General features: G+C 38.6%; 1 protein-coding gene across 1 annotated transcript in view; it reads right to left on the reverse strand.

The window, feature by feature from the left end:
- The window catches only part of MRTFA (myocardin related transcription factor A), a 150537-nt gene that overhangs the window by 36403 nt on the left and 98499 nt on the right, over nt 1-15635 (reverse strand). Inside the window, exon 4 of the mRNA XM_016205306.2 lies at nt 961-1026. Coding sequence (XP_016060792.2) covers nt 961-967 — 7 coding nt within the window. The 5' untranslated portion in view covers nt 968-1026. The remainder of the gene's footprint in view (nt 1-960; nt 1027-15635) is intronic.

The raw sequence follows: 15635 nt of genomic DNA on the forward strand, positions 1-15635 counted from the left end.
ATGCCCGGGTTGCAGGCTCGATCCCCAGTTGGGGGGCAGCCAATCAATGACTCTCTCATCATTGATGTTTCTATCTCTCTCTCTCCTTCCCCTTTCCTCTCTCTGAAATCAATAAAGATATATTAAAAAAAAAATCTATCTATCTATCTATCTATCTATCTATCTATCTATCTATCTATCTCAGTTTCCCTGAAACTAGGAGTTGCACTTTTTTTTTTTTACTTTATTAGGATGTATCCAAGTAGTCATAACATACAAAGATGAAAGAAAGAAGGAGAGCCTAAGTCCACTATTGATGACTTAAAAAGAAATGTCAGAGCAAAATCTTGCTGGCTTCCAGCTTCCACTCAGTTTGTAATGAATGCTGTTAGTGTCAGAAGCAAATTTTTTTATTCTAACAGATTCCAAAGTTGGTTTCATTTCTCCCTGAGTGATGCACTTCTACACCCACTGTGCCCAGCTCTGCAACAACCCCATCTAAGTCTCATTCAAGTACATTCACACCCATGCCAGCCCTACGGTATCTGAGGATCTCACTCTAAAAAAACAACCTGTAGTTGATTCAAAACACCGGGTTCTTTCCAAAAGAATCTGAACACTAAGGCATATCATATGCATGAAGTAGGTTCTTCCTCACAATACTCCAGTTCAAGATCTGCTCCTCCTATAAAGGGAAGTATAAGGGTGTAGAAACCCTTTAAAAAGTGCAATTCAAAAGCTAATAATGACACCATTAAACCTTCTGCTGTTTGTTTCACTGAACTCAATCAATTAGGGCAGTTATCTTCACTATTAGTGACTGAGTGTCCCTGAACTTGGAAAAACACAAGAAAGAAGAGTCAGAGATGAAAGCTGTTGCCCTTATTTTCTGTTGGATGCCTTCTGTGGCATACTGGGTACACACAAGTATGTCCTAAAAGCAACTCAATCAAATGCTGAAAGAGAGAAAGTGGTACTTACGCGGCATGATCCCTTGGCTCACCAGTTCTTCCCGTGTCCGCCGCTGCTGGAGCTTCAACTGCAGCACTGCAGGGCAGCAAAGAGAGAGGAGAGATGAAGACTCAGTAGGGCATTCCACCACAAAAGACACATTTTCAAATGCAAAGAAAGTCTCAAAACAGGAGGGGGTAGTGTAAAAGAAGGATCCCCTCAAATTGTGACTGTAATTGCAGAAGTGGCCTGATACAGCAGGGTTTCCGTATTCTGCTGTGGGCGGCGAGAGGAAGTTGCGAAGGGTCTTGCAGGGCGATAACAATCCACAAAGTACCACACTCTTGCCTCTTGCTCAAAACCTCCTACAACACTGTCCTCCTCTTAAGGCTGAAAACACACAAATGCTTAATTTAACTCAAAGAAAATATGAGGACCACCATCCAGCAGAAAAAGTTTCCCAGATGTTCCACACTTTCTTCCTGTTAGCAAATGTTTACCACCATAAGTATAGTGAATGATAGTTATTCACGCAGATCAGAAGTACTGGTAAAATCTTTTCATCTGTATCTAAAAATCATACCTATTTTCACCAGAAAATATTTTACCATTAATACAACTCTGTTCTTCCTCTTCCTCTTCACTTAAAACCCCTTTTCCGTGAGGTGAAACACCAAACTAGATGGCTCAAAAGACAGCAGGCTAGGGGAGGGTGACAGGTGTTTCTCCTACTTTCACTTTGGCAACACCACTTAGTGAGACAACTTATTAGGGATATTTTTAAAAATTAAAAGTCAATGATCTCTAGTTCAAATGCCAATGAAACCTAAAGGGTATTATCACTGCACACCATGCAGAATGATGATGCCACGGCCTGCATTCAGAAGTTAGGTGAGAAAATGTTCAAAAAAAGGAGGGCTAGAAGGGTCCCATGGGCCAAGGGCAGTAACCTTCCACGAGAAGTCTTCAATTATAAGGTCCCTGCAAGTCACATCTGAGTGGGAACTGACTCTATGAGGAATCATATTACCCTAATATCTGCCTTTTCCACCCACAGAGCTGTTTTTAAGAAGGCCCTGTGAGGATGGTATAATTATTATATCCATTTTCCAAATGAGGAAAATAAAGATTTTGAAAATTTTAAAATTTTGCCTTAGGTTGCACTGCTCAAAAGTGCTAGAACTAGAATTCATACCCAGGTCTCTGTGACTCTGAAAGTGTGGGCACTTAATACTAACTACCCCTTATGTGTCCCTGGATGAAAGAAAGAGAAGTGCCAGGCAAGACAGAGGGGAAAGGACAAATACTTGTCATCTTCTATAGTGTTTCCAAGGCCAGTGTAAGATGAGCTATTAGCAAATTATAAAACACAACAAATTAATTTGATTTCAGAGAATAGGGAAATCTAATGCAATTCAATAAGTCTAAACACTTCAAAGAAAAAAAATCAATGAAAACTATAGCTGTTAGCCAAGAATAACTTTTGAAATATCAATCAGCAGCCCTCCTAAAAAAACCTCATATGGATAGGGCCATAGGAATATTTTATGCAAGCTTCTGGATTGAAAGCCAACTTTAAGTCTGAGTTAAGTTTTTTATGGAGAACAAAATAAAGATCTTTTTAAGCTTTTTTTTTTAACAGCTCTAATTCAAACAGGAAAGTTAATCTAATAAACCTTTTCCATCTCTAAAACTGAATGAAATTAAAGTTTAGTTATTTGAAAATTCCATCTTGTTCCTCTCAGCAGTTAACTCCAAATTCCATGCTTATCTGAAATCTGACCAAGTTCCCCATTCATGTAACAGAACTTGCCCTGATCAGTATTATCTTGGGTATTACAACTTGATTGTAGGTATGTTATTTTTATACACTATATAACCTTTCCTATTAACTCTAGCAATCTTTATAAGGAGAAGGGAAAAACCTCTGAATTATGGTAGTCAATCTATACTTTGTTTTGTAATTTACCTGTTTGCCTGTGTGTGTGTGCGCAATGATCCTTCTTCTAAGACTTTCAACTACAAAGAAATGGATAGTTATATGAATATCTACTTTCCTTAGTCTTATTCCCTCTTAATTCTAAACATTCTAAATAAAATGGTTTTGTTTCCAGGTCTTAGGGATTATTCATTTTAGAAGAAATCATTCAGTAACTCATTTTCAGTAAATAATGTTACAAGTCACAAGTTCTGTGTTCACTGCGGAAGGTACCCTAATCAGGAGTATATTTCAGAGGCCAAATATTTAATGCACATCCACCTTCACCAAGAATTACCTAACACTTGTTCAAATTAATATTTTCACAGACAGCACTAGACCAAGGAGATTTTAAAAAGAATTCAATGAAATCTCTCTATTTCACTTATCACTTACACCAACATTTAGTTTTCTTCTCCGCTCTCCAAGTCAATAAAAACTAAACAAAAATACTTATTTGTATACAAGTGACTAGTCTTTAAAAGTCCAGTGTTACTGAATTCCACAAATTTATCATCTGTTTCTAAGAGGGCCTGTGCGAGCAGCCTATATATAGATGAACAGATGTCTTTAAAGCTGACGGATGGTAAATCAACTGAGCTGTCTGTCAGAAAAGGATTGGAATGAAAAGAAAAGAAACTGGACCATAAAGTGGAAATAAGTTTTCCACCTGTTTCAAACAAAAGTGATCAATTGCTATTTAAATAACTGGCTACTTGAGAAAGCAAAGCAAAGGAATGAACATCACACATTCCTGCCCTGTAAGAATATGGAAGTATGTTGATGGCACTCAAGGTGGTAATGCCATCAAAACAACTGGGTCAATCAGGACTGGGAAAAAATAGTAAGTGCTGTGTTCTCAAGCCCAGCTCCATGGCTTCCACTGGGAAGATTGGAGAAGGAACAATGTGGATTTTAGCCTTATATGAAGCTTAGCATGCTGATAATTAGAATATTCATCTTTGCAGCAGTGAATTATGCCTACTTTATTGGTGTGTTTTATACTTCAGTCTATCCTACATGCCTGAAAAATCATTTAGTGACACCCAAATTGTAAAACCACACCATCTATCACTCAGAACAAAGGCTATTATTCTCTGAACACTTAACTAGTTTCATTCCTAGAATATATGATTAAAAATAGGTGAAGGTCCAGCTGGGCGCGGCGCAGTGGTTGAGCGTTGACCTAGGATCTAGGTGATCAGGGTTCGATTCCCGGTCAGGACACATGCCTGGGTTGCCGGCTCGATCCCCAGTTGGGGATGTGCAGCAGGCAGCCGATCAATGACTCTCTCATCATTGATGTTTATATCTCTCTCCCTCTCCTTTCCTCTCTCTGAAATCAATAAAGATATATTTTTAAAAAAATAAATAAGTAGGTGAAGGGTGCCTCCAGAAGAGGGTATTCCTCATGTTCTGCTGCCTGGGTTACTTTACAGCATCACCACCCAAATACGAACTAGGAGTTGGATGGGCAGAGAGTTCTCTATTCATTCATCTAACACATATTTACTAGACAACTGCCAGTATACTTCACTTTACTGCACTTAGCTTTATTGCACTTCACAAATGTTGTGGTTTTTTGTTTTGTGTGTATGTTTCAGTTTTTCACTTTTTCACTAAATCCCTCCCCCTCCCCCCCACCCCTCAGCTGTCAGCCTGCTCTCTATCCATATATGAGTGAAATCATATGGTACTGGTCTTTCTCTGTCGTGTTTCTTTTTTATAAATTGAAGGCAAGGCCCTGCACCAGCAAAAGGGTTATGACTCACTTTAATCGCAGTGGTCTGGAAGTGGGCCCACAGTATCTCTGAGGTGTGCCTACACTCTGCGTCAGGCCCTGTGATAGGTCAGACCCTGGGATCCAGTTTCTCTTCCTTTAATATTCTGGGATAGCTAACTTTCCACATTTCCTCTTTACTACAGTACAGTCAATTGTTTAAGATACTAAAACTCCTTGAAAAACAGAGAGCTTAGGGTAAGCCGGATGAAAATAAGTAAGAGAAGGCACACAGTTTCATTTATTCTTTACACACATTTACTTAGTTCCTCCAGGGTGCACATACTAGTTGGTCAGCACATCCATTCATTTCATATTCATGCCTTATTCAGTGCTTCCTCAGTTCCCTGTCAAAAATTCCCTTAGGCATTCATTCAAGAAATATGAGGGTCTACTCTACACACCAAACACTGTGCTTGCTACTGGAGTATAGTAGTTACCAGGCCAATTTAATAGCTGCCTTCAGTGGAGTTCACACTTTTGTGGAGGAAACATCCATCAAATAAGTACTTAAGAGTGAAAAGTATTTTCAAAGAAAACATACTCAGACAGCAGCCTGACTGTTCCCATGATTCAGTTCCTACATTCAAGCATCTTTTGGACTCTCAAAGCCAGGGCAGGGCGCTAGAGATACGTATGTGAGTAAGACACTGTTCTCGTCCTTGTGGGATTCTTAAATCTAATGGGGGGAAGGGACTCAAATGTCATTACAGTGTATTAAGAGAAATAATGATATCTGTAATACAGAGTTCTACTTAAAAAGTCATAGGAAAATTCAATTTCAGCTAGCACACATGCCATACTACTAAGGGTCCCTGCCAAATTCTAGTCACCTGGTCTTATGTGTGATACACGTGTGCATAAATAATAAAAAGAAATGCTGGTTTCTTAAAAACAATAAAAATTCAAATAGTTATCTATTTTTTAGGTGCAAAGGTCATACAACCAAACACTGGAAGTCACAAAGAAAGAGAAACAAGATCCTTTCTATGTGGGGTAGGACTAGTGAACATATAAACAGGGCCTTAAAAATATTTTGTCGTCAGGGTCAGTTTTATTAAAGTTTCAAGTAATTTCCTGATATCATTCTCAAGAAGTAACACTCCTCTGGGCCCCTTACTTATTATTATTATAAACTCTCACATGTCTTTCTTGATACAGCCTGGATTCTCCCTAGTTCTCAATCCTTACCCTGTCCTACAGCATCTCTGGATTTTCCCCTCTCTATTTCTTATATATAATTTCCTCAAACTTTCTAAACTAAGTTTCTCTAACCCTTCTCATGATTAATTTTCTTCCTTCAACTTGGGAAACAAGCCTGAATGAGTTAGGCACAGTGTAAGCTATGCCAAAAATGTATTTCTGGCTTGTGCTTTTAACATAAACAACAGCATTTTAAAGGCCCTACGTACTCTATAATTAGCCCTACCCTTAACTAGAAGGGTTTACTGTCAACCTAACTATGATTTCTGGGGAAAGGGGCAAGCATTGTATATTTAATTGACTATATGAATATTTTATAAGTTCCAACTGAATTCAATATACTTACAGAATTGACCTTTAAGTGGAGACCAAAAAACATGAGAGAAAGAATGGAAAGATGAAGGGAAGGGAGGGGGAGGGGGGGATGGGACGGGACGGGACGGGACGGGACGGGACGGGACGGGACGGGACGGGACGGGACGGGACGGGACGGGACGGGACGGGACGGGACGGGAAGGGAAGGGAAGGGAAGGGAAGGGAAGGGAAGGGAAGGGAAGGGAAGGGAAGGGAAGGGAAGGGAAGGGAAGGGAAGGGAAGGGAAGGGGAGAACTGTTTCCTTTTGGAAGATAGTTCTGGAACATGCAGTCAGTGAAGAAGCACTCTCTGTTCCCAGACTCTAGACAAACTGGTATGAATAAAGCAAGACTCAGAAAGGAGAAGAATCGCTACTCATTCACGAATAAAATTAAATATACAATGAATGATGAAAGGACGCTCCTGAAATTCTAAATTGTCAATATGGAAATAGTGGTTAAAGGACCCAGAAAGGTCCATTCATGTGTTACCAGAGAAAGAGGGACCTGCTGAAATTCAAATTCAGATTTAAGACCAAAAAAAGAAAGTGGAAGTGAGAAAAAGAAAGTGAATTCTCTCTGGGATTCTACTGATCCACCATCTAAAAATCATATGGCTAGCATGACCGGGCGTGGCTCAGCGGTTGAGCATCTACCTGGGATCCAGGCGATCGGGGTTCGATTCCCGGTCAGGGCACATGCCCGGGTTGCGGGCTGCAGCCGATCAATGACTCTCTCATCATTGATGTTTCTATATCTCTCTCTCCATCTCCTTTCCTCTCTCTGAAATCAATAAAGATATATTTAAAAAATAAAAATAAAAATCATATGGCTAAATGCAATGTGGTATCCTGGACTGGATCTTGGAACAGAAAAAGGACAACAGTGGGAAAACAGATAAAATCCAAATACAGTTTGGAGTTTGCTTAGTAGTGTACCAATGTTAATCTCTTAGTTTTGACAAATGTACCATGGTTATGTGGGATGCTAACATTAGCGGCAACTAGGTGAAGGGTATATGGAACTCTGTACTATCTGTGCAGCTTTTTGTAAGTCTAAAATTATTTGAAAGGAAAAACTTTACTTAAAAACCCATGGATTTGATTATCCCTTCAGAAAGATTTATGAATCAATTACTAAAACATATCAAAGGTCAGGTTTCTTTCAAACTGAAATGTTACCTTCTCTTGCACAGAAATTAATTTCTATAAATGATTAAGTAATTATGAATAAATAATAATAGCCTTTTAATAAATTCAATTTATAAAATGATTTGTGGCATAAACATATACAATACACAATAACGTAATGTTGCAAAGACTTGGAGAGGCATTCCTAATTCTGTTTACAATCACAATGCCAAAAACGATCTATAATGAGATTTCAAGTTTAAGTTTTATCAATATGCTAAATCATTCATCCCTTTCACAATTCCATAAACTTCTCTCCCATCTCTGTATATAATATGTAAATATGAGTTAAATTCTCTCTCAAATAATCAGCTTTAGATATTAGAAATAATATCAAAAAAGGTAAATATTTTCTATTTAATCTGAGTATCATCAGGAATACAGGCAGAGAGATGAGGGATCTTCCTAGTTTGGTAAACGTGGGCTACTTATATATCAAACTTGCTAATTTACAAAGAGTATGCTTATGAAAATTGAATGTGACCTACTAAAATATGGAAAATAAAAGATCTCTATATTGCGTAATACAATAAAATGGTAAAAACATGCATGCATCATCTTATTTAACTCTTAAAACAAAGCTATGTGGAAGACACTATTATTATACCATTTGTAGATGAGAAAATTGAGCACTAGAGGGATTAAGCAACGTGCCCAAGGTCATCCATCTCAATCTACAGCCTGAGCCCTTAGCCACTATTACATGTTGTGCTTCTCCCCTTTCATAAAACGCACCAGTTCCCTGTGTTTAAAAATGACACTACACTAATAGCTCTATCTGCATGATGTGGCTGGAAAAGACCTATATACTTACTAACTCGGGGAAAATCCAGGTGATTTCAGTGAACAGTATATGACATTTCACAACTCTACAATCTGAAAAGAATACTTATATTCAGATTCCAAAAGGAATAGAAACTCTAACAGGGTAATAGTGGTAACATATAAAGGTTATTTAAAGGGGCTCCTCCCAGAGACAGGAGGCAGTCTGGAAGGTTATAAGAGAACTTCACAGGCCTACTTGCCACTTTGTTCTTAATGCAGAAACAGCCATAGTAAAAGGCAAAGAGCAGCTACTTCCTGGTACAATTTCCTTCCTGTATTCTGCCGAGGATTCTTCCCTGGTACTAGGGAAATTCTAGGTTGACTGATTCATTCATTTATTGAACTAATATTTATCATGGACCTATCATATGCTAGGCACTGGGCTAGGTGATATAGCAGTAAAATGAACAACAGATGATGTCCCTGCCCTCACAAAGCACATGTTCTAGTGGAAAAAACATAACAAACACATAATTTCTGGCGGTACATTATGTGAAGAAAAATACAGTGAACTAAGAGAACAGAGAGTGACTGAGGGTGGTAGTTTCAGACAGAGTACACAGGAAAGGCCCATCTAAGAAGGTAGGTGACTCTTGGGGAGAAACCTAAATAATATGATAAACCATGAAAAGATCTAAAGAAATAGCAAATACAAAGGCTCTGAGGTGAGCAAAGGCTTGTCTTGAGAAAGAAACTCAGATATAAAATGAGGAATTTAATATGCTCAACTCCTACATTATGCAGTCTCACTGGGTTGGATGTACTACTTCAGTGGCTCATTTAATCTCAGCAGCTAGCTGAACTATGAACTACCTTGATTTTATGAATGAAGAAACAAAGGTTCAAAGAGATTAAGTAACTGTCTGCACAGCTATTAAGAGGCAGAGCCGGAGTTCAAACACAGATTCGCCTGATATCAAAGTCTGAGCTTTTTAGTCTACATCACATTCAATGTACTATAAATTATACATACTATATAAAGAGTCACAGCAAAAATATTAATTATACATAAATATATAAGTAAATAAATCAGACTCTTTCCCACATCCTCAAAGATATGGAACTACCATTTCATTTCAGGTAGTTGCTCATCTCCCCCTTGGGAAAAAGAAGTCATTTCCTTTTCTAACTAGCACACAGATCTCAAACCGCCAGCTGCTTCAATGCCATGAGTCCCTATTCCAAGGACCTATAAGACAATGCTCAACCCCATCACCTGAGACTAAGCATAACATGTACCTGTGCCAGATGTATGAAAGGGGTGAAGATAAACTGGGAATGCGATTCCTTCAGACTGGCAGGGCCATCTCAACAATCCCTCCCAAAGTCAAAGGCACCAGGAACAGCATTTTCCCAGCCGCATTAGTTCTGTACACTTGCCCAGAAAATATGGGCAGCCTCGAATCTCATTTGCTATTCCCTGCTGGTATCACTGGTGATGACTTTATACCCAACTTTCTTGAGGGCAGGGACAGGTTAGCAGATTTAAAACCTGGAAAAGGGTAGTTATTCCACAGTAAGTCAGAAGTGACCAAAAATTTTCCCTTAAAACTATACTAAAGCACTTACTCTTTCTATAGCTTTATAATATGCACTTGAAAAACATATAGCATGGTAGAATAATCATGACTGAAATAATGAGGGAGACCTGTATCTTCATATAAATCCTGTGAATACTTAGAAAGTTGTTTTTTCTAGTAAAGTATTTCAAACTCTCCTGATAAACTTTCCAATTTATTTATTCACTGATTTATTTATTTTTATCTTCACCCCAGGATATGTTTACTGATTTGAGAGAGAGAGGAAGGAAGGAGAAGAGGGAGGGAGAAACATTGATGTGAGAGAGAAACATCGATCAGTTGCCTCCTGTATGTGCCCCGGCCAGGGATCGAACCCACAACCTAAATATATGTCCTGATCCAGAATCAAACCCACAACCTTTTGGTGTACGGGATGATGCTCTAGCCAACTGAGCCACTTGGCCAGGGCGAGGCTTTCCTATTTAGTTTCTTGATATTTTTGGAATTAATTTTTCAGTGTTTATAGTAATTAATGACATTTCATTTAACTGACATTGAGAAAAATAAAAATGTATATTCTGATTTAAATAATTTTTAAATTAAAAGAAATTTTCCAGGGGAAGGATTAGGGAGCAGAGAGGTGATTAGAAATTAAAAATTTGGCCAAAAGGGTTAACAATACACACACATATAATCTAAAAGTTCTTAAAATGTTTATGTGTAAAGTGCTCTATGGATATGTAAAGAAAAAAACAATAATTTCTCACCCTTAAATCCTAGCTGATATAAAATTTTATCTATTTGTCTCAAAAAACTAAAGGAATATTTTAAAATAAAATTTTGGTAAAGGCTACAGCAAAGTTTTTCTTCTTTACAGAAGAATAAAATCCATAAAATTAAACTTCGTGCAGCATATGAAGTGTAAAAGTCTATCAGCTACAGGTCTATCAGCTAAAATAACTGGAAGGGTTAAAATTCTCAAGATCAAACATGTAAAGGAAATGCCAGTCTATTATAATCTAGCAGCCCCTCTAATTGTAGGATTTTCCCACTCCTCATCCCCCAAGATTAGTAAAGACATCTCAAAAGCAAATGTGTATGTAACTGTAAAGGAGTTCATGTTGTTAGAGCTGTAACTTTATTATTTCCTGAAGTTTGTGTGGTTGAATTTGCAAGTGGGACATTTCATTATTGCAGGTTTTGCACAAAATTTTACGAAACAAACCTGCATTAAGTTAAAGCAGAACTGAAATCAATGCCTTTTCTGGACACTTCAGGAATGATTTCCATATATTTTCCTATCACAGAATCCTTTTTATTTCGATGTTTGGCTCCTCAACACACACCATGGGTGGAGGAGACATTCCAGCTTCGAAGCTAAAATAAAAGTAGAATGCAAAGGGATCAAACTATTACCCAGTTACCACATACCCCATTTTTCTAGCGTAATTTTGAGTGAAACAGACAGTGCCACACCTATCAGCAGAATGCCTATTTTTAAAATGTTCCAATAGTAGCTTGTAGTTTCCCTCTTCCTGCATTTTCAAATTGTCCAAGTATTAACATCCCTCCCTAAGAAGCGGCAAGATAGTTGTTTCAGGAAAATGCATTAGACTTGTCTGACACCATGTGTGACACATAAGCAAGACCCATCTTTCTGTGGCTTTTCTGCCTCTCCCAGCCGTGAAAACAGCCAGAACTACAGCAACAGCTGGGGATCATTAAACAGACAGAAATAGCTTAGGAGACTCCATTGGTGTGGGGAGGAGGGGGAGTGGGGGGAGTATCAGATTTTAAAAAATCAAAAGGGCAACAGGAAAGGGGCGGAGAGAAAAGGTGAAGCCTAAGGAGTGTGTCATACCCAACCTTCCTTTACCCAGTGCAAAGGGATGCACTGAAGCAAATGAAGGGGCAAGTGACTGCAGCCTAACTTGCCTAACCCCCACCTATTCTCAGATGGACAGTTTAGTCAAGCCTAAAAATTTGGGTCAGTGAAGACAGGCTGCGGTGGGAGGGGAGGAGAGTTGTGGCATCTCAAAGGCTAACCCTGGGTCATCCCAGTCTGGAGGAATCACTGAGAGGGTGTGAGTCAGTTCTGGGACTATGCTGACAGTAAAAATCAACTCCAAGATGGGGTAGGGGCAACGGGTATAAGAACATATGCCAACCCCTAAGTGGATTCAGAGACCAACCCAGTCCCAAGGCATCCCCTCAACTGGAGAGGACCAAATACTAGACGAAATGCAGGCTCCGGGCTTATTCGTGCCAGAGAACAGCCATGCTCCAATGCTAGCTTTGTAATCTGGCAGGCCTCCAAAGGTCGGTAGAGGAATGTGCTATCTTCCGGGCCCACTGCCCAAGTGTGATCAACACATATCTGGTGCCCCAGAGGAGCTTTAATCAGATCACCCCATGGGAGTGGGACTGCAGAGCCTGGTTAGTCCCAGGATCCTGGGGTACCCTCTCTATCGCCACACTTGCTAAGTTGTCATTTAATATCAAGGCTCTCACACCAAGGCATTCTCTTTATAACTAATCTTACAGAACTGCAGTTTCAGACAGTGCCCCACCTGCAAGCCTGAACAGGAAATGATTCGATTGCAGATATTATGACTGCAACTCTCTTTAGCAAGAGTGTTTGGTAACTGTGAGGTTGCATGAACTTCAGCTGAATATTTAACTTGATGCATATAATGATTTACTAGAGAAGGCTCCAGGCTGATGGCTATTCTCAACAAAAAGCAACCACTACACTGCCCTCTTCTAGAATGGCTTGCTTCCTTTCAAATCCACGAGCCTGAAAAGAAAATATGCTAATGAATTTTCCAGCTACACTAGTTTGGCTAAGTAACTGTATTTGAACATGGTTTTCTATAAGTCCAAAAACCTCACAATAATTAGCTCATTCTGAGTATTTCAAGTTAATATTAAGGGAGGTAGAGGATATAAAAAAATAAATGCACTAGAGAGGAAACTAAAAGAGAGTCTAAACTATATATAATTCACACACACATTTATATCACATACAGTTCATTTTAAGGCTATATAACATCAAAGGACAGGATATATGCTAACCAAACTACTGTGACTACAATCACTTCTCAGTGTGTGCAGCCTACGTGGGGGTAATTATATCAATATAGCGTTCATCAATCTTTAACAGAGTACATTCTTCACCTAAAATGTAAAAAATTAATGTGAAAAATATTTATAATCAATCACTTACTATGTACATGCCTTGGTACTAGGTACAAGGTAGGAATTGAGAAGGAAAATAACCCTCTACGTTTATATAATACTTTACAAAGCTACTTTCACACATGTAATCTTATTTAACCCTATGAATTAGGATGGCAGACATTACAACCACTACACAACATAAGAAACTGGTTTGCCAAGCTTAAAGCAATTTAGCCAAGCTCACCATTGGCAAGATCAAACCAAGACCTTCAGGTTCTTGACTATCAGCTCAGTGCTGGAACACTAGCTACCTATCAGAAAAAGGCCTCTGCCCTCAAGGAATTAATCTCTGACACCTAATGCCTTGGCCCGTGTTTCTCAGATGTACCAAGTTTCCTCTTAGTAAGAATCTCAGCAATCTCATGGTTCAAAATCATATTCTGAATCTAATTTAAGACAATTATGTAAAAAGGTTATTCATTGCAGACAATTAAAAGATGTGAGCTCCTTATGAAGGCTAGAATTATTAATGAGACTGAATAAAATAAATTAGGATAGAGTGCTCAAAATATATCTGTCACTTTGGCATAAACATTTTGTTTAAGGGCATGATACTGCCCTCTAGTGCCAGGAAGCACAGTAACCTCAGGAGACTAACTAAGCTAATGTATATTAACCACCTACTACGTATAAACATATTTTGCTATGCACTTTGGGGTGGGGGTGAGGTAGGGAGGCTAAGCCTACCACATAGCTACAATCATAAAAACTATATAAGCCCCTCAAGGAATTTATAAATATAATGGAGAATATAAGAAATATAAAACAAATCATAGTAATCAGAAAGTGTTATAAATGCTTTAAGAGTTTGCAGATAGCCCGGCCTCGTGTGGCTCAGCGGTTGAGCGTCGACCTAGGATCCAGGAGATCCCGGTTCAATTCCCAGTCAGGGCACATGCCCGGGTTGTGGGCTCGATTCCCAGTTGGGGGCACGCAGGAGGCAGCCGATCAATGACTCTCTCATCATTGATGTTTCTATCTCTCTCTCTCCCCCTCTCCCTTCCTCTCTCTGAAATCAATAAAGATATATTAAAAAAAAAAAAAGAGTTTGCAGATAATAAATTACTAGAGTACAAAAAGGATTAGGTAAGCTTCATGGGAGCAGCAGCATATCAGCCATCTGTGAAGGACTTCATAAATCAGAGACGAACAACACCTGGAGGTAGGAAATACTATAAGGTTAAGAACATAATATGCTCCAATTTAGCTTGAAAGGGAGTAGTAGAAGGTAGCTGAAAAGGCTGGTTATGGTAGGACTGTGAAGGGTCTAGAGCTGCGCTATCCAATATTGTAGCCACTTGACAAATATGCTATTTAAATTTAATTAAAGTTAAAACTTCAGCTTCTCAGTCACTCCAGTCAGGTTTTAAGTCCCAATAGACACATGTGGCTAGTGGTTACCGTGTTGGACAGTACAGATATAGTACTAAGCAGTGCTGTACCAGCATGTTGTATTAAACCACAAAACATCAGTCTTTCAAGGCTCAATCATAAAAAGTGCAGATCTGATCCTTGCCAAAACCTATTAATAAAGAAAACCATAGGTCCTAATGCCATAAGAGGTAAATTTAAAAGTCTGGTTCCTATCCTACTGGGCATTTCCAACTGTGAACTAAAACAATGAGAAAAGTATCACATGTGGCCTCCTAATAATCCTAAACAATCATCTCAAAAATGTGTGCTAGCCTTTAGAATCTTTTATTTATTAGGAAAAGGAAAAGAAAGCACTAAGAAAACTATGAAAGAAGAAAAAGACTATTAAGGACTTATCTATAATGATAAAGCACAAGACTAAGAGGAGTCATTTCCACTGGGTATCCCTGAGTATTTGAAGGAAGAACTTATCTTTATCCCTCCCCTCAAACACCTGCTTCAGCCCCAAAGGAGTAACACTGGACATCCTTCATACTTTCACTATCTAACGCACAATCTATTTCTTTTGTGCCGTTTACAAAATGACAGTCATTTTTTCTAAAAAAACAACAACAATATGTATAATACATTTGTAGAAAACATAATGTGAGTCTTCTCAAGAACCAGTAGACATTCAGAATTCTAAGTACAGGTTCTAAGCACAGTGTAAAACCAGAAAAACATAGTCCACTGCTTAAGGTAGTTGTCTAAAATTACCATTCTGATCCTACTTATGACAACAAGTCTACATTTCTAATTCCTATAAAACACATAAAACAAAGATATTCTTAATGGTCAGATTGGGAATCTAAAACACTACAATCCTCTCCCCTGGATTACAAAAAAAAACAACAGTAACAATCAGCCCAAAGATACAAGTCCTGGGCCATACTACCTCTCTGACTCTCAAATAATCTTCCCCCTACTGTTGCTGCAGTGTTTGACATTAGTGCAGAACACATCTACATATTCAAAGAAAAATCAACTGCTCTCAACCAGTTTTTTTATTCTCTTTGCAAACTGGGCACTGATAATCACTCATCTCCTCCTCTTCAGTGGATTCATTCATTGCCAATTCCACGTGCTCAAATGATCTTGTCAGATGCTTGTAAAGTCCCAAAGAGATCTCAAAACTTTAAAAGAACTAAGTTCTTAGAAAAGGGGCAGTTATGTATCAATATTTACAACGGTACATAAATTCTG

The sequence above is a fragment of the Miniopterus natalensis genome, chromosome 2 (assembly GCF_054644295.1).
Source record: "Miniopterus natalensis isolate mMinNat1 chromosome 2, mMinNat1.hap1, whole genome shotgun sequence".
NCBI lineage: Eukaryota > Metazoa > Chordata > Mammalia > Chiroptera > Miniopteridae > Miniopterus > Miniopterus natalensis.